Source organism: Exophiala mesophila, assembly GCF_000836275.1.
Source record: "Exophiala mesophila strain CBS 40295 unplaced genomic scaffold supercont1.6, whole genome shotgun sequence".
NCBI lineage: Eukaryota > Fungi > Ascomycota > Eurotiomycetes > Chaetothyriales > Herpotrichiellaceae > Exophiala > Exophiala mesophila.
Window position 1 is genome coordinate 3,040,365 of NW_015622509.1, and position 22,715 is coordinate 3,063,079.

General features: G+C 51.4%; 6 protein-coding genes across 8 annotated transcripts; 3 read left to right on the forward strand and 3 right to left on the reverse strand.

Annotated features, from left to right (window-relative positions):
* Positions 1-2,284: 2,284 nt before the first annotated feature.
* Positions 2,285-4,057, reverse strand: PV10_08947 (uncharacterized protein; the record flags this gene model as incomplete). Its single annotated transcript, XM_016374036.1, has 1 exon — positions 2,285-4,057. The coding sequence occupies one exon, from the start codon at positions 4,055-4,057 to the stop codon at positions 2,285-2,287; it is 1,773 nt and encodes a 590-aa protein (XP_016220947.1).
* A 357-nt stretch (positions 4,058-4,414) lies between these two features.
* Positions 4,415-10,925, reverse strand: PV10_08948 (uncharacterized protein). The gene is made up of 3 exons (XM_016374037.1): positions 10,462-10,925; positions 10,390-10,407; positions 4,415-10,297 (listed from the first exon to the last, which is right to left on the reverse strand). The coding sequence occupies exons 1-3, from the start codon at positions 10,473-10,475 to the stop codon at positions 4,654-4,656; spliced, it is 5,676 nt and encodes a 1,891-aa protein (XP_016220948.1). The 5' UTR covers positions 10,476-10,925; the 3' UTR covers positions 4,415-4,653.
* Positions 10,926-11,484: 559 nt separating this feature from the next.
* Positions 11,485-12,590, reverse strand: PV10_08949. Of its 2 annotated transcripts, XM_016374038.1 has the most exons (3): positions 12,380-12,590; positions 12,140-12,279; positions 11,485-12,081 (listed from the first exon to the last, which is right to left on the reverse strand). In XM_016374038.1, exons 1-3 carry the CDS (start codon positions 12,405-12,407, stop codon positions 11,935-11,937), a joined length of 315 nt encoding a protein of 104 aa, XP_016220949.1. In that variant the 5' UTR covers positions 12,408-12,590; the 3' UTR covers positions 11,485-11,934. The 2 variants fall into 2 exon arrangements, with proteins under 2 accessions (XP_016220949.1, XP_016220950.1); XM_016374039.1 differs by having other exon boundaries at positions 12,140-12,590.
* Positions 12,591-12,950: 360 nt separating this feature from the next.
* PV10_08950 (uncharacterized protein) lies at positions 12,951-15,632 on the forward strand (the record flags this gene model as incomplete). Its single annotated transcript, XM_016374040.1, has 1 exon — positions 12,951-15,632. The coding sequence occupies one exon, from the start codon at positions 12,951-12,953 to the stop codon at positions 15,630-15,632; it is 2,682 nt and encodes an 893-aa protein (XP_016220951.1).
* Positions 15,633-16,236: 604 nt separating this feature from the next.
* On the forward strand, positions 16,237-18,545 carry PV10_08951 (uncharacterized protein; the record flags this gene model as incomplete). Its single annotated transcript, XM_016374041.1, has 4 exons — positions 16,237-16,393; positions 16,453-16,563; positions 16,636-18,156; positions 18,217-18,545. 4 exons carry the CDS (start codon positions 16,237-16,239, stop codon positions 18,543-18,545), a joined length of 2,118 nt encoding a protein of 705 aa, XP_016220952.1.
* Positions 18,546-20,211: 1,666 nt separating this feature from the next.
* On the forward strand, positions 20,212-22,632 carry PV10_08952. 2 transcript variants are annotated; one of them, XM_016374043.1, is made up of 4 exons: positions 20,212-20,637; positions 20,784-21,390; positions 21,457-22,040; positions 22,104-22,632. In XM_016374043.1, the coding sequence occupies exons 2-4, from the start codon at positions 20,888-20,890 to the stop codon at positions 22,214-22,216; spliced, it is 1,200 nt and encodes a 399-aa protein (XP_016220954.1). In that variant the 5' UTR covers positions 20,212-20,637; positions 20,784-20,887; the 3' UTR covers positions 22,217-22,632. The 2 variants fall into 2 exon arrangements, with proteins under 2 accessions (XP_016220954.1, XP_016220953.1); XM_016374042.1 differs by having other exon boundaries at positions 20,212-21,390.
* The last annotated feature ends 83 nt before the right edge of the window (positions 22,633-22,715 follow it).

Below are 22,715 nucleotides of genomic sequence, written 5' to 3' on the forward strand. Positions count from 1 at the left end.
TTTGAATGTTGGTTCTGTAAGAGTACTGTCGTTGTAGAGAAGGGTGAGTGAGTATGAGCTGGGACAAGGTGGTCGGCTATTAAACAGTCTTCTCGAGCTGGGGCTAGGGTCAAAGAATGTGCGAAAACGGTAAGAAAGGAAAAAAGCTATTAGTGCTGATTGAATTGGTTTGATTGTTCTGGGTGAGCTGAACACATAGACTCTCGCTTCACGACGGGTAGAGGGTTCCTTATGTATACGCCAGAGAAGAGGTGAGCAGGGTGGAATGCCTCAAGGATCCATATTGGCTGGCAGTGCGTTAGGATCGAGGGCTGGGCCCGGCATGGCAGCCTCCAAACCAAATTGCCCAAAGTCATGGAACTCCGTGATTACTGGACCTGGGATGCCGTGGCTCACGACCGCCGGGCTATTCAAGGGCGATGAGGGCGATGAGGGCAATTTTGGCTCCAACTCAGGCCAAATGGTCGACTCCAGATCTGTCAGCGTCAGATTCGGTAGCCCTAAAATGCCACGCCTGCTGCGCGTTATTCCTATCGAGGCGAAGGCGAGAGGCCGACAGGTCCAACAACCGAGTCTTAACTTCATCGAGGCTAGTGCTCACAAAACTGGGGAACAGACTAGTGCCAGCAACAGTTGACCATGGCCCCACTTGGGATAGCCTCCAGCCTACTCGGCCCTTGCCGTGGGAGTCGCATTTGAGATAGATTAAAGGGTCAACGCAGAAGAGATACCGAGGAGATTCATACTAGTTACCTTACGAATACCCGAAACTATTGATGGTCCGAACAAGGGTAATGATCTGGGTACTGTTCACAGTGCTGTGTCTAGCGTGTTGTAGTATATATTTACGTAGGCTTGTCAGCAACCGCTATTTTTACGCTGCATTCCTATTTCCGATGAGATGTGTCGTGGCTAACGGCAATTGACTTGGAGAAAGATGGGGTCAATGTGAACCAGTACTGAAATGGGGAATTTCAAGGACGCGGCTCTGGGCAGCTGCACCTCTATCCCAAGCATACTCGCACATATGCACATGCGGACTACCCATACGCATATTTCTAGAGGGGGAGACGTGCAGAGCTGTAGGCGGTCACGGTGGTCTATTTTTAAGACGGGAATTTATCAGCATTGGCAAATGTAACTTGGGAACGACCCCTCCGGCGCAGATTTACTAGTCTATACTGGGTATAGTGGTGGCACAATCCGTGTATAGCGATTGGTCAATCATGACTTCAGGCCTCTCAACACAGACGCATTACAGCGGTCAAGAATAATCGCCCCTGCAACATTGGCATGGTTGGCTATGCTGACCGCAGCAACCCTGGTCATTGAACCTGCTCACAATTGGAAGCTGATCGATTCTCACCACTCGCCCCCGAGCCTTCTCACACCCTGCGCCGGGCCAAAAATGCTTGATTCAACTCTTAGCAAGTTTCAAGAGACCCCTTCGCAGTTCGTTCCCTAAGTAGTATGCGATGTGGGTGGCTGATATGAGGCCGCTCATCCTCCTATTGTGGTAATTGGCTTTGAATCTCACCTTCTGGGAGATGACACCCTCTCTGAACTTCTTCACTATGTATCACCAATGGTGACGCGCTACATTCCAGTCCCACGGAGTAGTTACTGTTCTGTTCTGTCCAACATTATTCTGTTCTGTCCAACATTATTGACTGACGCCTCTGGCACAGGAGAAAAAGCACGACGACAGCTGGCGCACTTTTACCCACAATTACCAGGCATATTGATCATGTGACAAGACTCGGCCTTGGAAGCCCTTACAGAAATGCCTACAAACAGCTTATGTAAGTGAATACCCGATAGGGCTTAGTCCATATCTTATTTTGGTTTAGGCCGAAGATATACGGAGTATGTTACGGAGCTATATGCACACGCTCGAGAGAAGCTACCATTTGCCCGTCACCAGCACACACTACCTTGCTGGTCCATCTATATATGCGTAGCGAGGGCGTAAACTCAATCAGACATTATCCTTGCCACAGAGCTATGCTAATCCAGTGGCTGGTGCCATTGAGGCCCCAGGCATTCAGTGCCTTGTCAGGGTATCCGCCAGTTGCGCTTTGGAATGACCTCGATGACTCCGACATTGTCCATTTCCGTGCTCAATTTGATTCTGCCCTAGCACAGACCCGTGTGTATGGCAAAACTGCACTGCCAGTTTTTCAGTCTACCTGAGAAATAGAACATGGACAAGTATTTCCCACACCAGATCAATCTCCACTCCCTTTCATCCGTCTAGCCTTCCGACTTCTAGCCACTTACAAAGTTATACCCATTCGGGTCCTGGTCTTACTTCAATTCCTGTGAGATCCCGAGTGCCAAGATTTGGTTCGGCACGTTTGAGATCCTGGGACTTGATTGTTGGCGGCGCGAGAGTGCCTGTATGGAGGTCCCAATTGTCGATCTTGGACCTTACCAACTCCATACAGATGACCTTGGGCTCGACTGTAGTGTGGAGATTCTCGATCACTTGGGTTACTCCACGCACGGGACTGTCAGAGAAATCCAAAGCCGTGGCATCTCGACTGTAAGTGCTACTTGCTTGAACACTGTTGGCTCCTTTCACTGTAGAGATTAGCTGCTTGGGCGTTGTTGCGAGTGACGAAGCTGAGTGACGACGACCGCCAATATTGGCAGCTCGGAAATTGCTGAGAACCGACAGACTGAGGCGCGCTGGTCTCGAACCATGTCTTGTCCCGTGGTTCGGAACAGATCCCTTATTTCTCCAGTTCTCTCGATTTCCAGAGGTTTGGGGCCGTAAGGGTGCTACACTGTCCGAACGGCTGCAAAACATCTCAACCAAACTTTTCTTGCCATCACTCCAGACGGCGGGTGGCGTGTATTGCACAATGCCGTGGCCATGTGATGAGTCTCTCGATATAGGCATGCGTTCATCATTGACTGACAATGGCGAGGTTGGTGGCGTTGAGAACACGATTGATTTCGAAAACAACTGGACCGACGGTGTCTGCTGGATTTGATTCGACATGTCCTCCGTTTTGGAAGCGGATGAACTTTTGTCAAAGACGTCCCTCATTTCCGCTACGGGTGTTTGGGGCCTTGTCACAGTTCCTGCTCGAAGAAGCCCTCTCCATCTCCTCGGCCGAGGCTCGTTGAGCGCGGCACTCACTGGTAGAGAGTGTGACTTGTTCCTACTTGTTTGGGATTTGGGCAAAACGAAAGGGTCATAGAGAATGTCGTCAAGGTTTTGAGACGCATCAGGAATTTTTTTCATGCGCTGCTGTATCCTTGTCATTTTCGTTGTTGTTCCTGATGCTGGAGATGCTGATGGCTCAGTCAGATTCTGTTCATTGCGAGGGCAATCTGCAAGATCTGCCCTCAGGATGACAGCACTAGTTGCACAGGCAGGAGAGCGTGGGCCGAAGTGCAATCTCGGTTTTCTGGAACGCGAGATGTCGAGTGGCATCGGAAACCTCTCAAGCTGCCTGGTCAAGGGCGGTGGCCTCCCGGCGGGCCTGGGCTTCAGCACTAATGGTTCTGGAACTGGGAGGATGTCGTCTGTCTCAGGGCCAAACAATAGCATCTCTATGTCATTTTTTTCTGCACCATGCCTGTGAGTGCAACCCGTCTGATTCAAAGGTCTGTTTCGGTCGGTGGGTGGGAATCCTTCTCTTGAAGGGAGAAACAAGTCATGGCTGCTAGTCGTAGGACTTGTGTTGGAAACAGGAGGGACGAGAGGCTTCTGTGCTGAGCCTAGAAAAACACGGGGGAAGGGCGACTCTGTTCGAGGATTGTAGCGCCGCACGCCAGGACTCAGTCTACCCTGAGAGCTGTGAAAAACCGGTGGGTGGTTGAGATAGTGTGGTTCATCATGGTAATCATCCTGATACGACTGAGTTGCAGTGCTTCGAAAAGATCGATGTCGTTGTGACTTTCGACGAAGTCTCGGCAAGACAAAGCCCCAAAAGGCACACACAAGGATGATGAGAAGCGCAATGGCTGCGAAAATGACAGAGAATGCTTGACTCGATGCTTCACTTCGAGCATGCAAGGGAGATTTGGGCGTAATCACCGCCATTTCCCTAGCCTGACAAGAAAAGGAAAGGTCCAGCCCACGAGATGAGGTGTGTGTACTGGCTTGAAGAACTGGTAAAAGGTGTGTGGTGCCTTGTAAAAATGGATAAACGTTCGCCCTCAAGACGCGACGCGGTCGTTTCTGGGGAGGAAAGTACAGACAACAGTCATAGTTGGAAGGTGCGACTGTGCATCATTCATCCTTCACACAAAAAGTCCCTCGTTCCACTATCGTCTTTACGTCCTCTCCCTCTACACTTCCAACAGAAGCTATTTCAATGTCGGACAAGACCCACCAACTGCACGGACATACCAACTTCATGGCCCTAACCTTTAGATATGGACGTCGGACCGTCGTTGTCACTGGAGCAGGTGTATATCGGAGGAAAGAAGAGCAAAAGGTCCTGTTTCCTACCCTTCCATCGCTAAGCTAACCGCCACGCCACGCCTGGTCAGGGATTGAGATCTATTCTTTTATAGTCGAGACACATGTTTGTCAGAAGCCTGTCACTTCCCGCCCATCCCAATCCAATGTCGAGTACAACTGCTGACCCGTCCCATAATGGTACATACCGTGCTCTATGTCGCAGCCGTCGCCTGCTACTTTTGTAGGTTCTGGACGAAAGAGTCCAAGTTGAACTCTTCCTGGTATTGCCTCTCGTCCCAGAGGTCGCCCACATCGTCCAACCAACCCTTCTCGCCTTTCTTCCTCACTTCACCCGTCTCAATATCGACCATGTCTTCTTCCCTGCCCCCACTGCCACTCTCTCCGGTCGTCTCCGATGTCTCTGCCAGATTAAAAAGATCTAATATCTGATCCGTCTCCATACTTCCCAGTCCAGCATTCTGCTGATTGACCACCGTTGATGCAACATCAATCTTGAATCTTTGCAGACTGAGAATTTTCTCCTCCAGTGTACCCCGAGTGATCAGTCGGTAGACATTCACAACCTTCTTCTGTCCAATCCGATGTGCCCGATCCATAGCTTGAATGTCTTTTTGTGGGTTCCAGTCATGTTCAACAAAGATGACCGTGTCTGCTCCCGTCAGGTTGAGCCCAAGCCCGCCCACGCTCGTCGTAAGGAGGAGACAATCGTAGCTAGGATCATTGTTGAATTGATTGACAATATTCTGTCGCTTGGTCGCTTCGACACTGCCATCTAGCCGTAGGTATTGCACCCCAGGCAGCAGTTTGCCCAATACCTCGGTCTGCACCATGTCAAGCATCTCCTTCATCTGACAGAAGATGAGCGCCCGATGCTGTGACACATAGTTGGTTGCCGATATGTCGTTCGACTCGTTGCTGACTCCAATACCACAATCCACAAGGAGATCACGAAGCGCTCCAAGCTTGGGAGCATGCGCGATGTCTCGAAGGTTAGATTTTGATTGAGCCAGTTGCTTCTGAATAGCATCGTACTGCTTATTACCCTCTTTGACGACAAGAGCAGGTGAATTGCACAGCTTCCTCATGTACTGCAGCGCCTGGAAAATGTGCTGCTTCGCGCCTTTGTCCGTTGACCCAACGCTGTTCTCCACTGTGGTTCGTTCTTTCTTGAAAAAGTCCTCAAACAGACGTCGTTGGAGCTCGCTTAGATCACAGTAGTAGTTTTGCAAAATCTTAGGAGGCAGGTCATTCAGGACCTCTTCTTTGAGACGCCGTAACAAAAATGGCAGTACTTGTTTGTGCAAACTCTCGATTGCGAGCGCGCCAGCCTCTTGCTCTTTTGACGACGACTTGGCATTGCGGCTTGCTGCAATTGGTTTCGCAAATCGATCTTGAAACACCCTCTCGGTCCCTAAGAATCCCGGCATGAGGAAATCAAATAACGACCATAGTTCGAGCACGTTGTTCTGAATTGGAGTGCCCGAGAGGATGAGCCGGTGGTTACTCATCAGCTTTTTGACTGCCTGCGAGATTTTGGCCTTTGGATTCTTGATCAAATGTCCCTCGTCGAGCACACAGTAGTTCCATGTGATCGGCTGGAGAACATCATTATCGTTTCGACATACATCGTACGAGGTGATCACAATGTCGGCAGTTTCGAGCAGCCGACGCCGGCTTCCTCTCTCCGCGGGAGAGCCAACGTAAGCGACGCAACTCAAGAACGGTGCGTACTGCTTGATCTCTTGTTGCCAATGGCCCGACAGTGTTGGCGGACAGACGATTAGAGACGGGAGACGCCGCATGTCAGGCGCCTGAGACTTGGCATACTCCTCAGCCCTCAGATGATGATCACTGGCAACAATGCAGAGTGTCTGCAACGTCTTGCCGAGGCCCATGTCGTCGCACAGTACTCCATGGAGATTGTACTTGTTCAAGAAGGCTAACCAATTGACGCCGTCCTGTTGATATGATCGCAACTCGGCCTTTATTGCCACGGGGATGGTGAAAGGCTCAACCTTTTTGGGATCCAGCATTTGCGCCATAAACTTTCGTTCTCTTTCGCGACCCAATAACAGTTCCTCCGGCATCCCTGGAGGGTCTGGAATGCCTGCCTCGAGGGGAACTAGCTTGACTAGGGTCGCAAACGAGGTTGTCGCCAGTAGACGAACGTCACTGTTCGCATCACTCATCCGGCCAAGGACAGGCACAATTAAGAAGATGACATATGGGAGTATTCTGTCGCCCATAACTTGAATGAGATGATAGACACATTCAGTTATGCCTTGCCTGTCTCTGAGATCAAGAGGATTGCTGATGTTCGGGAGAACCTCTTTGACAAGCATGGTCATCGCCTCCACAGGAATGACACTGCACAAGGTAGCAAAACATTTGGCAGCACTGTAGCGTATGACAGAGAGGCGACTGCGCATGGCCTTCCCAATCAAAGGGGTCAATGTCAGGACCCATGGGTGCAGAGACAGATGCAGGGAGGGTGCCATGGTTCGCAGGATTGAAAAGGCATCGACAAGTGTCTGGCCTTGCTCGCCATCGACTTCAAATGTTGCTGGATCTGTAGGGCCGATGAGCTGTTCAATCGGACCATCAATCAGTCCCTTGAGCACAGGGAGTCGTTGCAAAAGATCTGCGCCGTAGGCAACGGCGAGGTCATCCAATGCACGCTTTGCGCCACGCCTCATTATCCTCGCTTCTTTAGCTTCTTGCTCGAACCGAGCAGCATCAGGATGATCTTTTCTGTCCTCTTCCTTCCTCAGAGATAAAACTACATCATCAAACGAGGCATTGGGGATAAATTCTGGGGTCTCTGCCGTGTCGACACAAGTAAACTTGACCAAGTTTGAGACCAACTTGTCCACAGGACCTCGTTTGGGGCTGTGCGTATAAAAGTCGATCAGAGCAGCAACGGCTGAAGCAGACCTTGCCTGCAGTTCCTCATTCTCCTCTCCCTTGATGCTGTCCATGATGCTCTTAATCAACTGGCCAGGCTTCTTGGGTACCTCTCCAAGACGGACAAGGATCGAGGCAACAGAGGCTTTGATCGCTTGGTCACGCCCATTCTTCACCCGCTTCGCCTCTTCAACAGCCGTCATCGCATTTGCGCGGGCGTCATTCAGGTACTGTACTCCGGAGATTCGTTGAGAAGCAGTCAATCCCTTCAAAAGCCGATCAAAATCGGTGGTGACAATTCGCTCTGCGTCGGCAAGCGAGAAGGCTTTCGGCCCTGCGCCGTTCTCTCCTTGGCATACCACTGCAATCGCGGGCAGTTTGTCCCGGGGGACATGAGCGTTTGTCTGGAATGCTCCGACCAGAGAGACGCATTGTCCACGAGCAGCTTGAAGAGACGCAACTATGTCAGAATACCAATGATTGCCATCGTCATCGAGAACAGCCTGGAAAGAGGCCAGAATTCTTGGCAAGTCGTCGGGGGCGACCTGGCGATTTCGAGCCAGTTCTTCGAATACAAGACCGGTAAAGAGGCGTGAACTGGAGTTCGGTGAATTGACATCGGGCAACAGGCTGGTCCAGTAAGAACTGAATCGGGGTGCGGCTTGCTTGCCGAGGAGCAGGCCTAGAGCTTTCGCACAAGCGATTCGACTGCGGATCATAACCTCAGTGCCCACGAGGTCAACCTCGCCGTGTAGCATGTGGCCGTCAGTGTTGTGCGACAACTGCTGTTTCGATTCGGGCTTGTCAAGTTTGCGCTTTTTCTTGGGCTGATGGTCTGGTTCTTGGCTATGAGCGTGTTTGCTGGTGATGACAGTCATGGGAGCTCCCGACGGCTTGATCAAAAGACTCGTGTCCATGGGAATTGGACTTCGCTCCTGGCCGATAGGTTGGATCGTAGCTTTGAGCATGAACGGTATATGCGGTTCGATGCTGGAAAGAAAGTTGTGCTGGGGAGATCGCTCCACGGAGGCCAACAAGGCTTGCCAGACATCGAAGGAGGTCCAGAGTACGGCTTCGTTTCGCTCCAGAAGCATGTTCTGGAAAACCAACCGGGTCAAACGTCCATCAATCCAATCCATGTGACTCCCGTTGGATACGTTCATGAAAGTTGCTAGAGCCTTCAAAACAGCCATGCGCACGCTGGTAATGGTGTGTCGGAGAAAGGGATAAAGTCGGGGAACGAGCCGGTCAAAGGACTGCTCTGGATCATGGACTGCATTTGCTCGCATGGCCTCGAGAGTTTCGTCGTATGAGCAGAGAGTTGCCAACAGATCCATCACAGCCCCAGTACTGGCACTCAGATCGTCCTGCATGTCAAGCATACAGTCCCACACGACGCAGATGAGTCGTCCCAGTGCATCAGATCTCATCTTTGTGAGTTCGCCAGCGATTGGAATGATGGTCGCAGCACTGACAGACTTGACATCATCATCCATGTGTCCTAAACCACGAATAGCGGCGGAGACAACCCCATCGATGATTGTGTTGTGCTGGAGGAGCAGATCTTTTCGAACCGCCACGAAATATCTTAAGCCGATCATACCGCCATGACAGACTTCCCAAATAGGGCTTTGGCCAATGTCCTTTTGGTCTATCATCTGCTGAAGGATTTCGTACGTCAACATTGCACTTTCATCGGGTAGTTGAGAGAGGAGAGCGCCTAGAGTTTGACCAATGGACTCGCGTATGGGAGCGACGACTGTATCGCTGACGTAGTCTCCGAACCTGTCTAGCATCAAAACACAAAGGAGTCGATACGACAGATCGCCGAGATATCGTTTGTTGTCCAAGTCATTCTGCGCTCTGGATTTGCCAAAATGTCGACCGGCACCACGTCCATGCGCCCGCATGACTTCTCTCAGACCCATGGCGGCTCCATGTCGGACTTCCCAATTGGGGTCAAATAGGTCGACTGATAAAAAGTCGCACATGACATCAAAGGGCCAATCTTGCGCGCTGTCATCATCTGGTTGAATCAATGGTTTCTCGGGAACGACATCTCCTTTGAACTCAGACACGAGGGCAGTGTCATCATCGGGGCCTTCACGTTTGATGTTGAAGAAGTCTGTCTTAATATCACCATTAGCACCCTCATGGCCGTTCAGTTTGACAGGGTAGGGTCCAGCGGCCATGGGTGACTGGGCTGCCTCTGTTGGCCGTCGGCCTGAAAGATCGACAACCCTCATTTTACTGGCCCCAGCCTTTGCAGCAGTCTTGTTTTTGCGCTTTAGCTGGTTGAGCTGACGCTTGCTGAGGCCGGTTTCATCGACTGGGGTGCCATCTGGTGACTTTACGGTGAGGGGAGAGCCGTTGCTCTGGCTGGTTGATCGGTCTAGGGAGGTCTTAGTGTCGACTTGAATAGTGCCAGAGGGCGAGCTGGGTTTGTTCTGCGAGCTAGCCGCAAAGTCATTCTCGGTAACGAGGTCATGCTCAATATATTCTCCAGCGAGGCCTAGACGGCTGTTCAGGCTCTGTTTTTGGTGGGCAAGCCGCTGAGCAGGGGTCATCCCCGCCATGGAGAAATCATATTCTTTTCCAGCACTACCGAGCAATAACTTGCCTCTCAGGATCTTTCTCATATCAAGATGGTCAAGCTCAAACAGGTCATCCGGGGGATGGTCTGGTTCCTCCTTGAGAGGCGGATCCTGAGCCTTAATCGGATCCGACTCGGCGTCTGGGTCATCTGCATTAGGATCAAATTTTGGGGCGTTGTCAATGATGGCTCCCAGGGCCTTTGCAGCGGCTGTTCTGGTATCCCATGACTTGGACTGGAGATATGGGAGAACACGGCCGAGAAGCGCAAACAGATTTTCCGGGTTCTGTTTCTGCACATCAGCAAGTTGAGAGGCGGCGGTGTTCCGGATGAGCTGCGTGCTGCCCTTGTCGAGTAGCCTAAAGGTGCTTGTCAGTGGGTTGTGGTCATGTCAGGGAGAGCCTGGGTGTTGACTCGTGGCCCTTGGGTGTGGGGCGGTTGAATAACTCACGTGACAAGACGATCGAGTCTGGATGGACATGGGTTAGCTCAGTCCAGTGGAACTCAGTAGCACAATTCATACCTTGACGATGCCATTTTAGCAATAGCGAATCACAGCTATGCCAAAGCGGTCCTGCAACCAGATCTGCCTCAGGGAAAAGATCGGGCGGAGAGCTGGCGCCATCAATTTGTCGCCGACACGAAAGAAGCTAAACACTCTGCCGCAGAATTGAAGCCTGGATCTGATTGGGCGAGTATCAAGATGTTTGATGAAATGGAGATGCGTCTGGGATGAGATGCGTGGCGGTTGGGAAAAATTAATCCTGAGTTGGGTGGAAATGGAAAAAGGCAACACGTGAGAGTGAGGATGAGAATGAGAAGGAGTGGGTGAATGGGCGACTGTTGCAAGGAAAGTGCCACTCCAGAGGCTGGTGTACACCTGTGGCTGCAGGCAGGCGCGGCCGGTGGACTGGAGGGGGATTGGGAGGTTTGGGAGGTGGAGGTGGAGGTGGTCAGTGAAAGGTTGAAAATCTGGTCAGAAGGCGCTCTGAGGGTTATTTGAGGCACTGAGGGTCTGGAACCCATTTAAATCTTTAAATGCTCGCTTGTCAGTGCAGGCTGTAATGCGCCAGGCGTGCCCCTGCCTCTGGCGTCCCATCCAACCCGCGACTCGACTTCAAGTGCGCCGTCGGTCTGCACTAGCATCTTTCAAGCTTTCATTGGGCCTTGGCATTGATGGACGCCTCCAAAGCAACTTTGCGCGCCTTTCATACTCACGAAGAGTACCATGATTTCTCTTAACATGATACTCTAGCACAACTCATTGACAAACACACTTGCCTTTATGACTTCTGTTCCTCGCAATCTCTGTATGTCTTCTCGTCAATAGCTCATGGACCCCCAGCGCAAAGGTTTCTGATGACTACGTACAACCACCACCAAAGATTCGCTCAAACGCCATGCCTAGCCGTACCAGCCTAGGCATTGTAGAGCGACATCGTTTGCAGCGTCTCTTCTTCTTTCCAGAAGTGTCAATGATGTGATGATACGTAGACACCTAATTCGGGGGAACATGTCGGCCTATTCTCGTCTTTCTTTTATAGTCTGGGTGTGGAAATTTGCGTTTGATGGCAGCCTCCGCTGTTCATTCATGTATCTTCTGCTACGGCGGTAGTGATGGTCAAGTCATCTCAAGGTCCCGTTTGCTATCTATTTATCGTGGGAGATAGCTCCTTTGAAAGTTGAGCAACGGTGTATCGCAGCCCATAGGTCGACACCCAAACGATGTCGAACTGCTTTCTGCGCCTCGCCAACAATTGTCGCCGATAGTGATTTTAAGGCCATCCATTTCTCGATTCTTCAATCGCAAGAAAAGTGCCTTCTTCCCATTGAGCCAGCACGATTTTGAAAAGGCCTCCCCAGAAAACCCTTACTCTCAAAGAATTGATCTGAGGAGGCTCGTCTTGAATGCAATATTTTGCTTCTACTCTGCCTGACGCATCCATCTCATGTGTACAATCCAGACCGCCTAGGATTTTTGCTTTCATTTTCTCTGTTATGAAGTCCCCAGTATGGCCTTTGTATCTTCTTCTTTGCCTAATAGTCCTAAGCTCCGGATCTGCCCAAGTTTTGGCGCGTTTTCACGGGGATGGGCGGCTTCAGCTTTTCTCAGAGCATCTTGGATAGCTAGTGTTCGAGCATACTGTGGTGAACACCCGTAATCAGTGATGTAAGCATACAGAGAGCCATGTGACCCTAACCTCTTTCTTGTGATGGAGACATTCGTAGTAGTCCTCTAGTCTGGGAGCGCAAACCGCCCGTTGTCTCGCGTCGGGGTCATTCTGGTTGATAACGTAGCAAGCCATATACTCCTGCCAGAATGAGTAGCATCGAGAGATGCCTGTAAGGCAAGGTCAGCATTGAACAAGTCCAACTGACATGGTGAGGACAAGATAGCTGGTTTGACATAGCTCCCTAACTCCGAGTGCCCCAAAACATACCTCCATTGATACCGTAGCCCGAGGCCATAGTGCCGCTTTATATGTATGGCGCGTTGAAGATCATGCAATTGTAGTCTGAGAGTTCGAGGTTTGTAAATCAGAAGCCCTGGGTAGCTGTTGTAAAGTCCTGAGGAGCAGGCGGCGTTGGCTTATTGGAGCTGCAGGTGTGGTTAGGCTTGACAGTGCGGGCAAGTAGCAGCTACCTGGGAGGATTAGTGCCTGCTAATGTGAGTGATAGCTGGGCATTGGGGCTAAGAATGTTTTATCTAAAAGTTGCTAGCAACGAGGAAGCGTTGTGGTCTAACTAGATGAGGTTAGACTGGTCTTGCGCAGTAGTGGCGTTAAAGTGACATCTGCGACATATCATCAACGTGACTTATGTGAAGACTACAGGGAATCACAAAACGTGTCATTCCCTAGAATACTTTACCCTCATGGCTTGCATCACTACCCTCCAGATTCCTCGACCTTACGCTCTACAGTTGACGCAGTCATAATGATCTGCTAACCCTTTGGCTTCTTCAAGCCTCGTGACCGCACTCTTACGCGTCATGTCTACGGTTTGGACATTATGTCGGATCTCAACAAGTTGTCGGATGCGCATATCCTATTACTAGCAGCGCAGCTGGCCTCTGCTGCCGAACTCGAGGACCTGCTTCTTTTGCAGCACCAGCACACTGAAATTTTGCCAATCACCCTTATCTACCGACTTGTTCTCTCATTTTATCCGACAAATGACTCCGTACAAGCTAGGCTCGCGAGCTTCTTGAAGCGCCTGCATAGTCATGACCTTCCTCCTTCCAAACATGGCAAAGCCATCTCCATCGACCCATTCATTTCAGCAACCTCAGACCACGAGGCCGTACGCCGCTGTCGAATCCTGAAACTCGTTCCACTTCCTCAAGAACCGATCCTTGCCACCGACAATAATCTTGCGAACTTTGTCGTAACTTGGTCACACCATCTGGCTTCAATCGGGAGTACTCCAGCCGTTCTGAACTTCGTCGAATGCTTTCTCGACCTAGACCCTGTATTGACATCCTGGTATCAATCATGTCTAACCCCCCATGCTCGTCTTGAATATGAGCTGTATCCTGAATCCACCGACATGCTCCTTCTCTCAGATGTTGAAACCCTTTCAGGGCGAGATGGCATTAGCCAACTATTGAAATTCGCTCGAAATGCGCACTCCTCTCCATTGCTCAAAAGAGATCTCGACGAAGTTGTGACCCCTTGGGTTCAAGGCTCTGGAAACTGGAAGAGAAGGAAGATTGAACAACCATCGGCCAATTCAGAATATGCTTCATGGAACAATGTCAACGATTGGTTTGTGTCCGCGAGTGTTGACGATTTTGCCACCGTCGCGAGTGCCTTTGTGGAATGGGATGGTCCTCCAGCCAACCTGACTGGAGCAGACAGCAATCCCAAATCCCTGCCCCAGGTCGTGCTCCGGCTCCTGCAGACTGGAATTGCAATGGTATATGCGAGCTCCAAAATCTCTCCTGAAGTCACCGCGGGTGCTCGAAACGTCCTCCGCAAGGTGGCAACAAAGTGCGACTTTCAGATCTTCGATATTGCTTCTCCCGACTCAAATAGTAGGTTGCCGGCGACATTTACAGAGTCACTCAAAGAGTCGCATCTCCTTCTCACGGCCCTCTTGACCCCGGGCAATCCTTTGACCACGCCGAGTATATCTTCCCTGCAACTACTGCAGCACCTGCTCGATACGGCAGACCTAATGCTAGATTTTGAGCTACCTGTTACGATCACGGACCTGTCCCGACTTTGCGTGTTCGGCACAGAAAGACAGCAGAGAGAAAAGTTTCGCCAGATGATGCAGCGAATCGCTCTCAAGCAACCAACTGACTGGGCCACTGCAAAAGCCAGACTATTAAAAGCGCACGATTGGCGCATGTCATCTCAAACAGAGCAAGGTCACAATCCTTTGGGCATCTTCTCCCATCTGTCACCCAGGTTTATGGACATGCAGCTACTTGTGGCCGCTTTGGAGCACGGGCGATATGATGTGGTCAAAGAACTTTACATCGACAATTCGATGCCCTACCTAACTGTTGAAGATGTCGAAAGCACGATTGCAGCCGCCATCTTGAAGTCATACGACAATGCTAGCGACGGGAACCGTGACAGTGGCGGTCTCCGTAGCGCATATGACATGCTACGAACATTCCGACCACATTTTCCCAAAAGTGCAACGCTTCAAGACATTGATCAACTCATCAAAGCAACACATCGCTTGTCATTTTATCGCCTTGATCTGCTGCACGGCGTTCCTTTCCGGCCTGTCGCTATTCGAGTCCAAAAGAACCCCTTGAATTTGATCGCAAAGGTTTTGGAACAGGATCATAGAGCATATACCAAGTTAGACGATCTTTTGGAGATTGGACGAAGTCTCGTGCACGCACACCTACCCAGCCGGGCTTCCCTTCAGGACTCCTTAGAACCTGTTCAGATTCGGCTGATTGAGGCTGAACACGAGATCACGCGACTGGCGATTGAAGCGGCATTGTCAGCGGATGACTTCAACACGGCTTACTCTTATATCACAACCCGTTTCTCAAACAGCACGCTTCCTGAATACTCAGACGACACGTCTTGGAGGGCGGCCTTCGCAGCAGGAAAATATAGGCCATCGACGTCGCCAAAGAATCTGGAGGCTCGCATTGAGAACCTGGCACAGCGGATGGAACTTTTGTCTCGCGCGTTGATTTTAGCGCCCGTTGGAGAATGTCTGGCGGAGATTCTTGGTACTTGGCGACGACACGAGGAGGAGATGATTGCGCTGAGAGAAGAGGGAGTTTTGGAAGAACGTGCAGCTGATGCCCGTGCCGACGGGGAAATACCAGGGTCTTTTGGCCTCGATGACCGGGAACTTGATGCAGCGGAATCGAAGCAAACTATGGCACGCCGTGGCTGGCCGGGCGCGGCTCCGGGAATCTCATACGAAGAGCATGCCCCAATGGGCTTGTTCGACGTTGCAAAGGGCGCAGCTACCGCACTCCGGAAGAGCTCCTTCTTCCCTATTGGCACAGGGGGTTTGCAGAACCTCAATATCCGAGACAACAGTGCTCCTCTGCCACAGCCCTATGGATTAGATCAGCAGGGAGATCACACGGCTATAGGTGAACGGGTTCGCAAGCGCGACACTGTGACGAATGCATTTGTGTCGGGTATGGGTTGGGTTCTAGGAGCCCAGCCGCAGGACCGTACTGACACGCGGGCAAGTAACGGATAATCCACCCTACCAATGTGGTTGAAATGAAACTTGGAAGTTGATACATGATCTCTGGGGATCTGGGCCTCGGGTCTGCTACCCATTGCTATACCAGTGACATTGCAAACAGGCTGGTAGGATGGAGAGACAGTCCATCTAATTGTACCCATCTGATTATACTCTCGACGACGAGAAGGGATAGGCCGGACATGTAGTGGACAAGGAATACAAGAGTGGTTGTGCTCCGAAATTCGAGACAAGATGTTGTCTTGAGGGAGAGGCAGTTGCAGGAAGGGCTCCAACCAAGAAGCCAAGACCATCACGTCAACATTCATCATGGCGCCTTCCTTCCCGGAGTTAACGGCGCGTGCGGCGCTCCTTCCCTCCAAACCTCCACATAAACTCTCCGCAAGTGCCGTCGCTAGACTACCTCGGCCCAATCATGAGCCGTCATGAGCGATGATGATAACCTTCAATTCTTAAATCACCCACTCACCCTCTCACCCCACTATCGACACTATCTGCCTGCACGACTCTACACCTCTGGGCGATCTCTGCTTACATTTAGTTCACTTCTACCTCCATGCATCCTCACCGTACCCTCTCTCGCCCGCTCGAGTGAACCATGTCCAATCCCAATGATCCCCGTGAAGGATTGAGTCCCTCGCCACCCAACATCCTCGACCTTTTCGATGAAGACGGGGACAGTGACGTCGACTTTGCCCCTGCCACCGACGAAGACCACAGTACGCAAGCAAGCGACAGTAATACTGAGTATACAGGTAGGTGCAGTTCTTTCATGACAATCTCTCTCTCCGCAGTCAAACTCACCAGGTACTAGATGCGCCCGAAGATTTGGCCGGCATCCAGATCATCTTTCAAGATGCCGCCGATGGAGACACGGACCAGGATGAACAAGATGGCAATACTACCGAAACTGAGCAAACCACATGTATGTCTGTCATCTTGATATGTGGCTGCAATCAACATTTCCGCATCTCCCACTGACCCCTTCTCCTTCTAGTGACATATGCCGACTTGCAGACGCTCTTTGGCACCAACAATCCCCTCCGACAGCTCCTCCAAGGCTACCGTGCCATCGCCCGCCCCTCTGCCCGCTATGCTCGCGATGACGACTCTGACGAGTGGCTCGGCAACCCCCGCCGCAACCCCCGCCGTCGCAGGACCATCCCTGGCCCCGACCGCTGGCCCAAAGTCCCTAATGAACATGGTCAGCACCTCATGAAGACAGGCATCTACGGCTCCAAGGACCATCATGTTGACATCCACCGCAAGCGACGAAAGAATGTAAGCGAAAGGCTCATGTGGCGCAGACTCGGGGTAGATGCCCGCTCCAGCTTCCGTCGGCAGAACAACCTGATTGCCCAAGACATGGTTCCCAACAATACAACGGCCGATAAGATCATCCATTACGACTCACGTGCCTACTGTGGCCAGTACTCGGACGATGGCAATTTCTTCTTTAGCTGTACTCAAAACTTCAAAGTGAGAATGTACGATACCAGCAACCCGTACGAATGGCAATACTACAAGACGGTGGATTATCCTTTTGGTCAATGGACCATTACCGATGCCACCCTCTCCCCCGACAACAGGTTCCTCGCATATTCGTCGATTCGTCACGCCGTCTGCCTCGCGACCACCGATCCCAACGATGACAATGACCACACAATCCTCGACTTTACCAATTTCGCTCCTGGTTCGGCTATGGGCTCTCAGAACTATGGCTATATGGGTCGACACGGCTTCGGAATTTGGAGCCTTCGCTTTTCCGGTGATGGCCGGGAGATTGTGGCCGGAACCAGCGACCATAGCGTTGTCGTCTACGATCTCGATCGCCGCCAATCCATCGTTCGTCTATCCAACCATGATGACGACGTCAACGCCGTGTGCTTTGGCGATAAGCTATCCCCACATATTCTGTATTCCGGCTCAGACGACCAAACGCTGCGAGTTTGGGACCGAAGGTCCATGGCTGATGGTCGCCCGGCAGGGATATTCGTCGGTCATACCGAAGGATTGACATATGTCGATTCCAAAGGCGATGGCCGTTATGTCTTGTCCAACGGCAAGGACCAGACCATGAAACTCTGGGATCTTCGCAAAATGCTGTCCCCCAACGAGGTGGAATCGATCAACCTCCACAAATACACGACCAACTTTGACTATCGCTTCTCGCAGTACCACGATGACGACTTTGTGCCCAACCCGCACGACTGCTCCGTGGTGACTTTCCGAGGCCATTCTGTCCTCCGAACACTAATTCGCTGTCACTTTTCGCCCCCAGGGTCATCCAATTCGAGATACGTGTATTCTGGGAGCGAGGACGGCAGAGTGTGGATATGGAACATGGATGGAACGGTTAAGGGTAAGATCGATGTGGCCAAGTCCACGGAAAATTCAAGGCCAATGACGGGGGCGCAGAACGATGTGTATGGTTATGAAATGACGGGTCGGTCGAGTTCTTCATGGAGCACTTGTGTGAGGGATGCGAGCTGGAGCCCCAGTGCGCCAATCATGGCTGGTGAGTTGTGAAATCCATGTCCTACGCGCTATCGGGGTATCATTACTGACGGAAGAGCAGCGACTTCGTGGAACGGCTACGGCTCATCGACTGGAACGGTGTCTCTGCACAGCTGGACAGATGGTGCTGCCGATGACGACGGCGACCCGCCCATGGGCTTGTCCTACAATGCACGCCTGGACCGCCGAGAGGACTCCAAATCAGGACGACGGCCTACTCACGACACGAGACTACAACGCATGGGTCAAGGGTCGCTGCGGGCACGTGGCGCCAGGGATGACGGTGTGGGCCGATTGAGGTCCCGAGTTGTTCGGCCAAATCGATTTGGAGAGGCCAATGTCCAGAGTGACGATGATGACGACACGCCTGGACTTCCGGGGCAATGGTGACGCCTATGGACCAGGGAAGGGCTGCTAGGATTATTGATCTGGCTCATGACCCTAGCGAGCTGGTGGACCCCTGGGTGGTTTGGCTATTTGAGTCGGTGGGCTCGACGAACAGCGTGGCCAAGAGGAGTAGAGGGTGATGATGGCGCTTTACGGTTTGAGTGAGCAGACTGGGCGCGGGTCGATTGGGCACACAGCTTGATCGGGTCTCAGTGAAGAGGAGGGTATTTTCGAATGCAGTTGTCCAAAAGATGAGCATCACGAGTTTGGAGTTGGGTAATGGACCTAATTTTGGGTTGGCAGGTAAAATTGGACACACGCGTAATATACATGACGAGCCATAGTTATGATCGAGGACATGCGGTTCCCACTGGCGCAATTGAACCTTGTGCGGTGGATTCTTCTGGCAGTTTTGGTCGCATGGAGCAATATGGAGAGTCGAGATAAGCAGTATGTCACGCCAAATCCAAAGCGGGACGAGGCACATGAAAGGGACGAGCAGGCGCGTCACTAGGTCGGGATTCGAGGATAGAATTGGAAGAGCAAAAAACAGACAGGGACAGGATTCGATTCCTCCCGACTTGGACGAAGCCGGCTGAGAATCGTGTTCATACAATCTTCTCCTTGCACAAGCACACTTTGTGTTGTCCCTCGGCCCCGATCGTATCGATTGTTGTGACACGCTATCCTACCAGAACATTGTTGACCGGTATGTGTACTGTTGTAGTAGAGAGAAACATTAACAATGATGGACGGCCAGATTTGGGGAATGGCTTGAGGTATTGCGAGACCGCGGGTGGTAGGAGGAACATACTCAGCTTGATGATGTAGCCGATGGCGCCCATGATGAGGAACCCCATTCCGACAGCTTGTGAGATTTTGATGAATTCCCTTCGATCGGCTGTAAACGGAGAGAGATAAAGAGTTAGTGCGAGGAAGGGAGCGACGAAGAGTGCAGCAAGGATTTCACGTCGGTGACCATGGTGACAAGCATGGTCACCACTGCAGAAGATGCAGGTGGTCGGCCACTGTCGCGATGATATGAGAAGAGAGGGTGGTCGACGTACGTTTTGTGCATCTGTTGATGAACTGTGTGCCATCTTTGAAAAACTCCTTGGGCACGTCTGCGATTTCTTGAAGTAGATCAGACATGTTGGAATGTGTTGCGCGTCTGGATGCGCAATTAGAGGACAAGGTCGTTCCGGGACTGGCTTTGGCGGAGAACAAGCAAACGGTCGCTAGGATATGTCAGGAGAGGGTGGGTGTGATGTAGAGTCGAGAGAGTGATTAATGTTGAAGCGGACAAGCTTGTTGGAATACCTGATGTTAGACAAATTCTCGAGTGAAGTGTAGATAGGTGGCATTTACAGGACACAGCGCAGCTACCTTACTTTTGGGTCTAAGTAGAAGACGGGGTTTGTGACCATTATTGGTCGCCTGGACTTCCCTCCCCTGATTGAAGACTCATGGGGTACATCAGGGCGAGCCTCAGCCTATTTCCTACTGTGCTATGGGCACACTCAGGCACTATGTCCAGCCTTGGGTAGGCCAAGGGGGCTGTCAGAGGACATTATTTGCCTTGGCGTGGAGGCGGCTCCGGCATTGTGCCTTAACCTAAGACGGGTATGATTATGGAAAAGTATACTCGTACCACCTACAGACATCATAAACTGCGCCTCCAGGTCTCCATCTTCAGTTCCCAATTGCCAACCACCACATCTTATCCTTTCGTAGATACTACGCTGTTTTTCACATCCCTTCATTTCAATTCCATTCTCCACAAGGCCCGCCTTTTCATCTTTCTCCTTCGAATCCGCACTCGATCTCGACCCCCGAACCCTTTGATCTCGCGCAGCCTTCCCTCTATCCCATTTCTAGCCTGAAGTTCGAGTGAGACTTCCAGGCTCTGCCGACAAACACGCAGCAGCCTACACTGAATGCGGAGGCTTTGATAGTCTCTTCCTTCAGACAGACCGCTTCCATATCTTGTACTTTACTATCGTGTTTCACAAAGAAACAGCTGGTCTGCTTCCCAGGTCATGTCTCATCGGAGTTGATGATTGGATCGTGTATTTCGGATTTCTCCTACAGTCATGTACGTCCTTCTTTGTCGGTACGGTTAGGGAGACAAGGCGCCATAGGTTGCAACATCTCATTTACATGTCTGACTTGGACACGACGGATTCAAGGTCATCACCCTTTCTGTGGTCATGTATGCTAATTCAGCACATTCGCGTTTAGAACCTTTCACATGTGGAGGCAGTCGACCTCGTCTTCAAGTTGCTCGTAACCCATCAAACGAGTAACGACTTTTTTTCTCGCATCTCCCTTGACCGTGTCCCAACATGACAACTGAAGAGGACAATTTTGACATTGACATTTACGGTGACGGAGAAGGCGATGGAGAAGGTGGCGGAGAGACGGGAGGCGCCGATAATACTGATTACAGAGACGACAACGAAGATGAGGTGGTATTTGATCTTGGCCAGGATGATACAAACCTAGTAGAAGACTCAAACCTGTCATCAGCGTCGCAACCACAGCCTGGCCCTGAAGGGGACGCTGTCACCACCGAGTCGGCGTCTCTGCCCGTCAAAGCTGAGCATGAAGCAACAAGTAACCCTCACCAGATCCCTCCCAAGCCTTCAGCTCCACAAGGTGTCAAAAGAAAGGAATCGTCGGATGAACGACAAGTCGACCATGGTGCAACAAATGCGCTCATGATTTCCGACCTGCATTGGTGGACCACAGAAGATGATATCCGGGGCTGGCTATATGACGCAGGGGCCGAAGGTGAACTCAAAGACATTACTTTCAGTGAGCACAAAGTCAATGGCAAGAGTAAAGGGTGAGTCGGCTCGGTTTCCCTGGCCAAGTTTGGGCCTGGCACGAAGCTGACGTTGTGGATTTACAGTCAAGCATATGTCGACTTTTCATCACTTCAAGCAGCAACTGCGGCCAAACACAAGATCGAAGCGATCGCTACTAGCCTACCCAGCACGCGCAAACACAGCGTGACCTTCTCCAACGCCTCGATCAACCCGTTCAAGACACTCCCTAAAGATGCCCCTGCTCGAGCAAGAGATGAGCGACCGGCACGAGGAGGCTCAACAGCGTACAATTCCAGTCCACATGGACCAAGCAGTTATGGGGGAAGCCACACAGGATTCCGTGGCAACCGTGGTGGGTTCAACCGAGGAAACTACCAAGGCCACGGTGGATCTCACAACCAATACAACAACCGCAGCTACACTCAGACTGCAGGTGGATACAACGGTGGAGGAGGTTTCCCAGGTGGCGTAGGTATGAACAATACCTTTGGATCATTCAACCGAGGGGCCATGATGAACAATTCGATGCGCGGTGGAAACATGGGTGGCATGCGCGGTGGCCGCGGGGGGATGAACAACATGATGGGAATGGGCGGTGGAATGGGCATGGGTATGGGCATGGGCAATATGGGTATGAATCCCATGATGGCTGGAATGGGTATGGGAGGTAAGTTGTTGCGATGCCAGTCCCTATCAATCAGTAACTGACCTTGGTCCTTGTGATTCCCAGCAGGATTTCAGGGTAACTCCTTTAATCCCGGCATGTTCAATCAGGGTGGCGGCCCCAACTTTGGAGGAAGTGACTGGAACCAACACAGCGCCAAGCGACAGAGACAGGAATAAGGTCTTTATGTGTGTGACATGCCAACTGACGGCAGGATTCGACTCTAGACTTTCCGCATGGTTAAGGAGATTGACTGTGGTTTGAGGACGGAGTTTCCGAGTGACATCAAAGCGTCACATGTGTGTCTGTCCGTCAACAGCAGTCATCCAGTTTGAGATGAGGACTGACTCGGATGATCACCCATTGCTCTACAAACAGCAAGTTTGGGACAATGGGCGTTGAGATGACGCATGCTGGGGCAAAAAGTCTAGTGCTCAATTGCATTTGCGTAAGAAAGAAGCTGTAGGTACAAAGATACCTTGGGGATACGCCTGTTTATGCGTACCTACGTCAGTAATTGTTGGTAGAGGTAGGCTTCTAGGTACCAACCTACCTAGATACTGAAGGTAGCTAAGCATGCCCTCCCTCACTTTGAGGTTTCTTCCACATTCCATGTCTAGCCTGTCATACAGGGAATGTATCAAGGGCATCTACATAGGTATGCATGCTACTCCGTAG

What these genes read in the sequence shown, in the direction of transcription:
- PV10_08949 (XM_016374038.1), bottom strand. Translation starts at nt 12,407, where the DNA reads ATGGCCTCGGGCTACGGTATCAATGGAG. An exon ending in GGGCTACGGTATCAATGGAG is followed by an intron (nt 12,280 to 12,379) that starts GTATGTTTTGGG and finishes CTTGCCTTACAG; the next exon opens with GCATCTCTCGATGCTACTCA. An exon ending in GTCTCCATCACAAGAAAGAG is followed by an intron (nt 12,082 to 12,139) that starts GTTAGGGTCACA and finishes TGTTCACCACAG; the next exon opens with TATGCTCGAACACTAGCTAT.
- PV10_08952 (XM_016374042.1), top strand. Translation starts at nt 20,888, where the DNA reads ATGACAACTGAAGAGGACAATTTTGACATTGACATTTACGGTGACGGA. An exon ending in GTCAATGGCAAGAGTAAAGG is followed by an intron (nt 21,391 to 21,456) that starts GTGAGTCGGCTC and finishes GTGGATTTACAG; the next exon opens with TCAAGCATATGTCGACTTTT. An exon ending in GGCTGGAATGGGTATGGGAG is followed by an intron (nt 22,041 to 22,103) that starts GTAAGTTGTTGC and finishes TGTGATTCCCAG; the next exon opens with CAGGATTTCAGGGTAACTCC.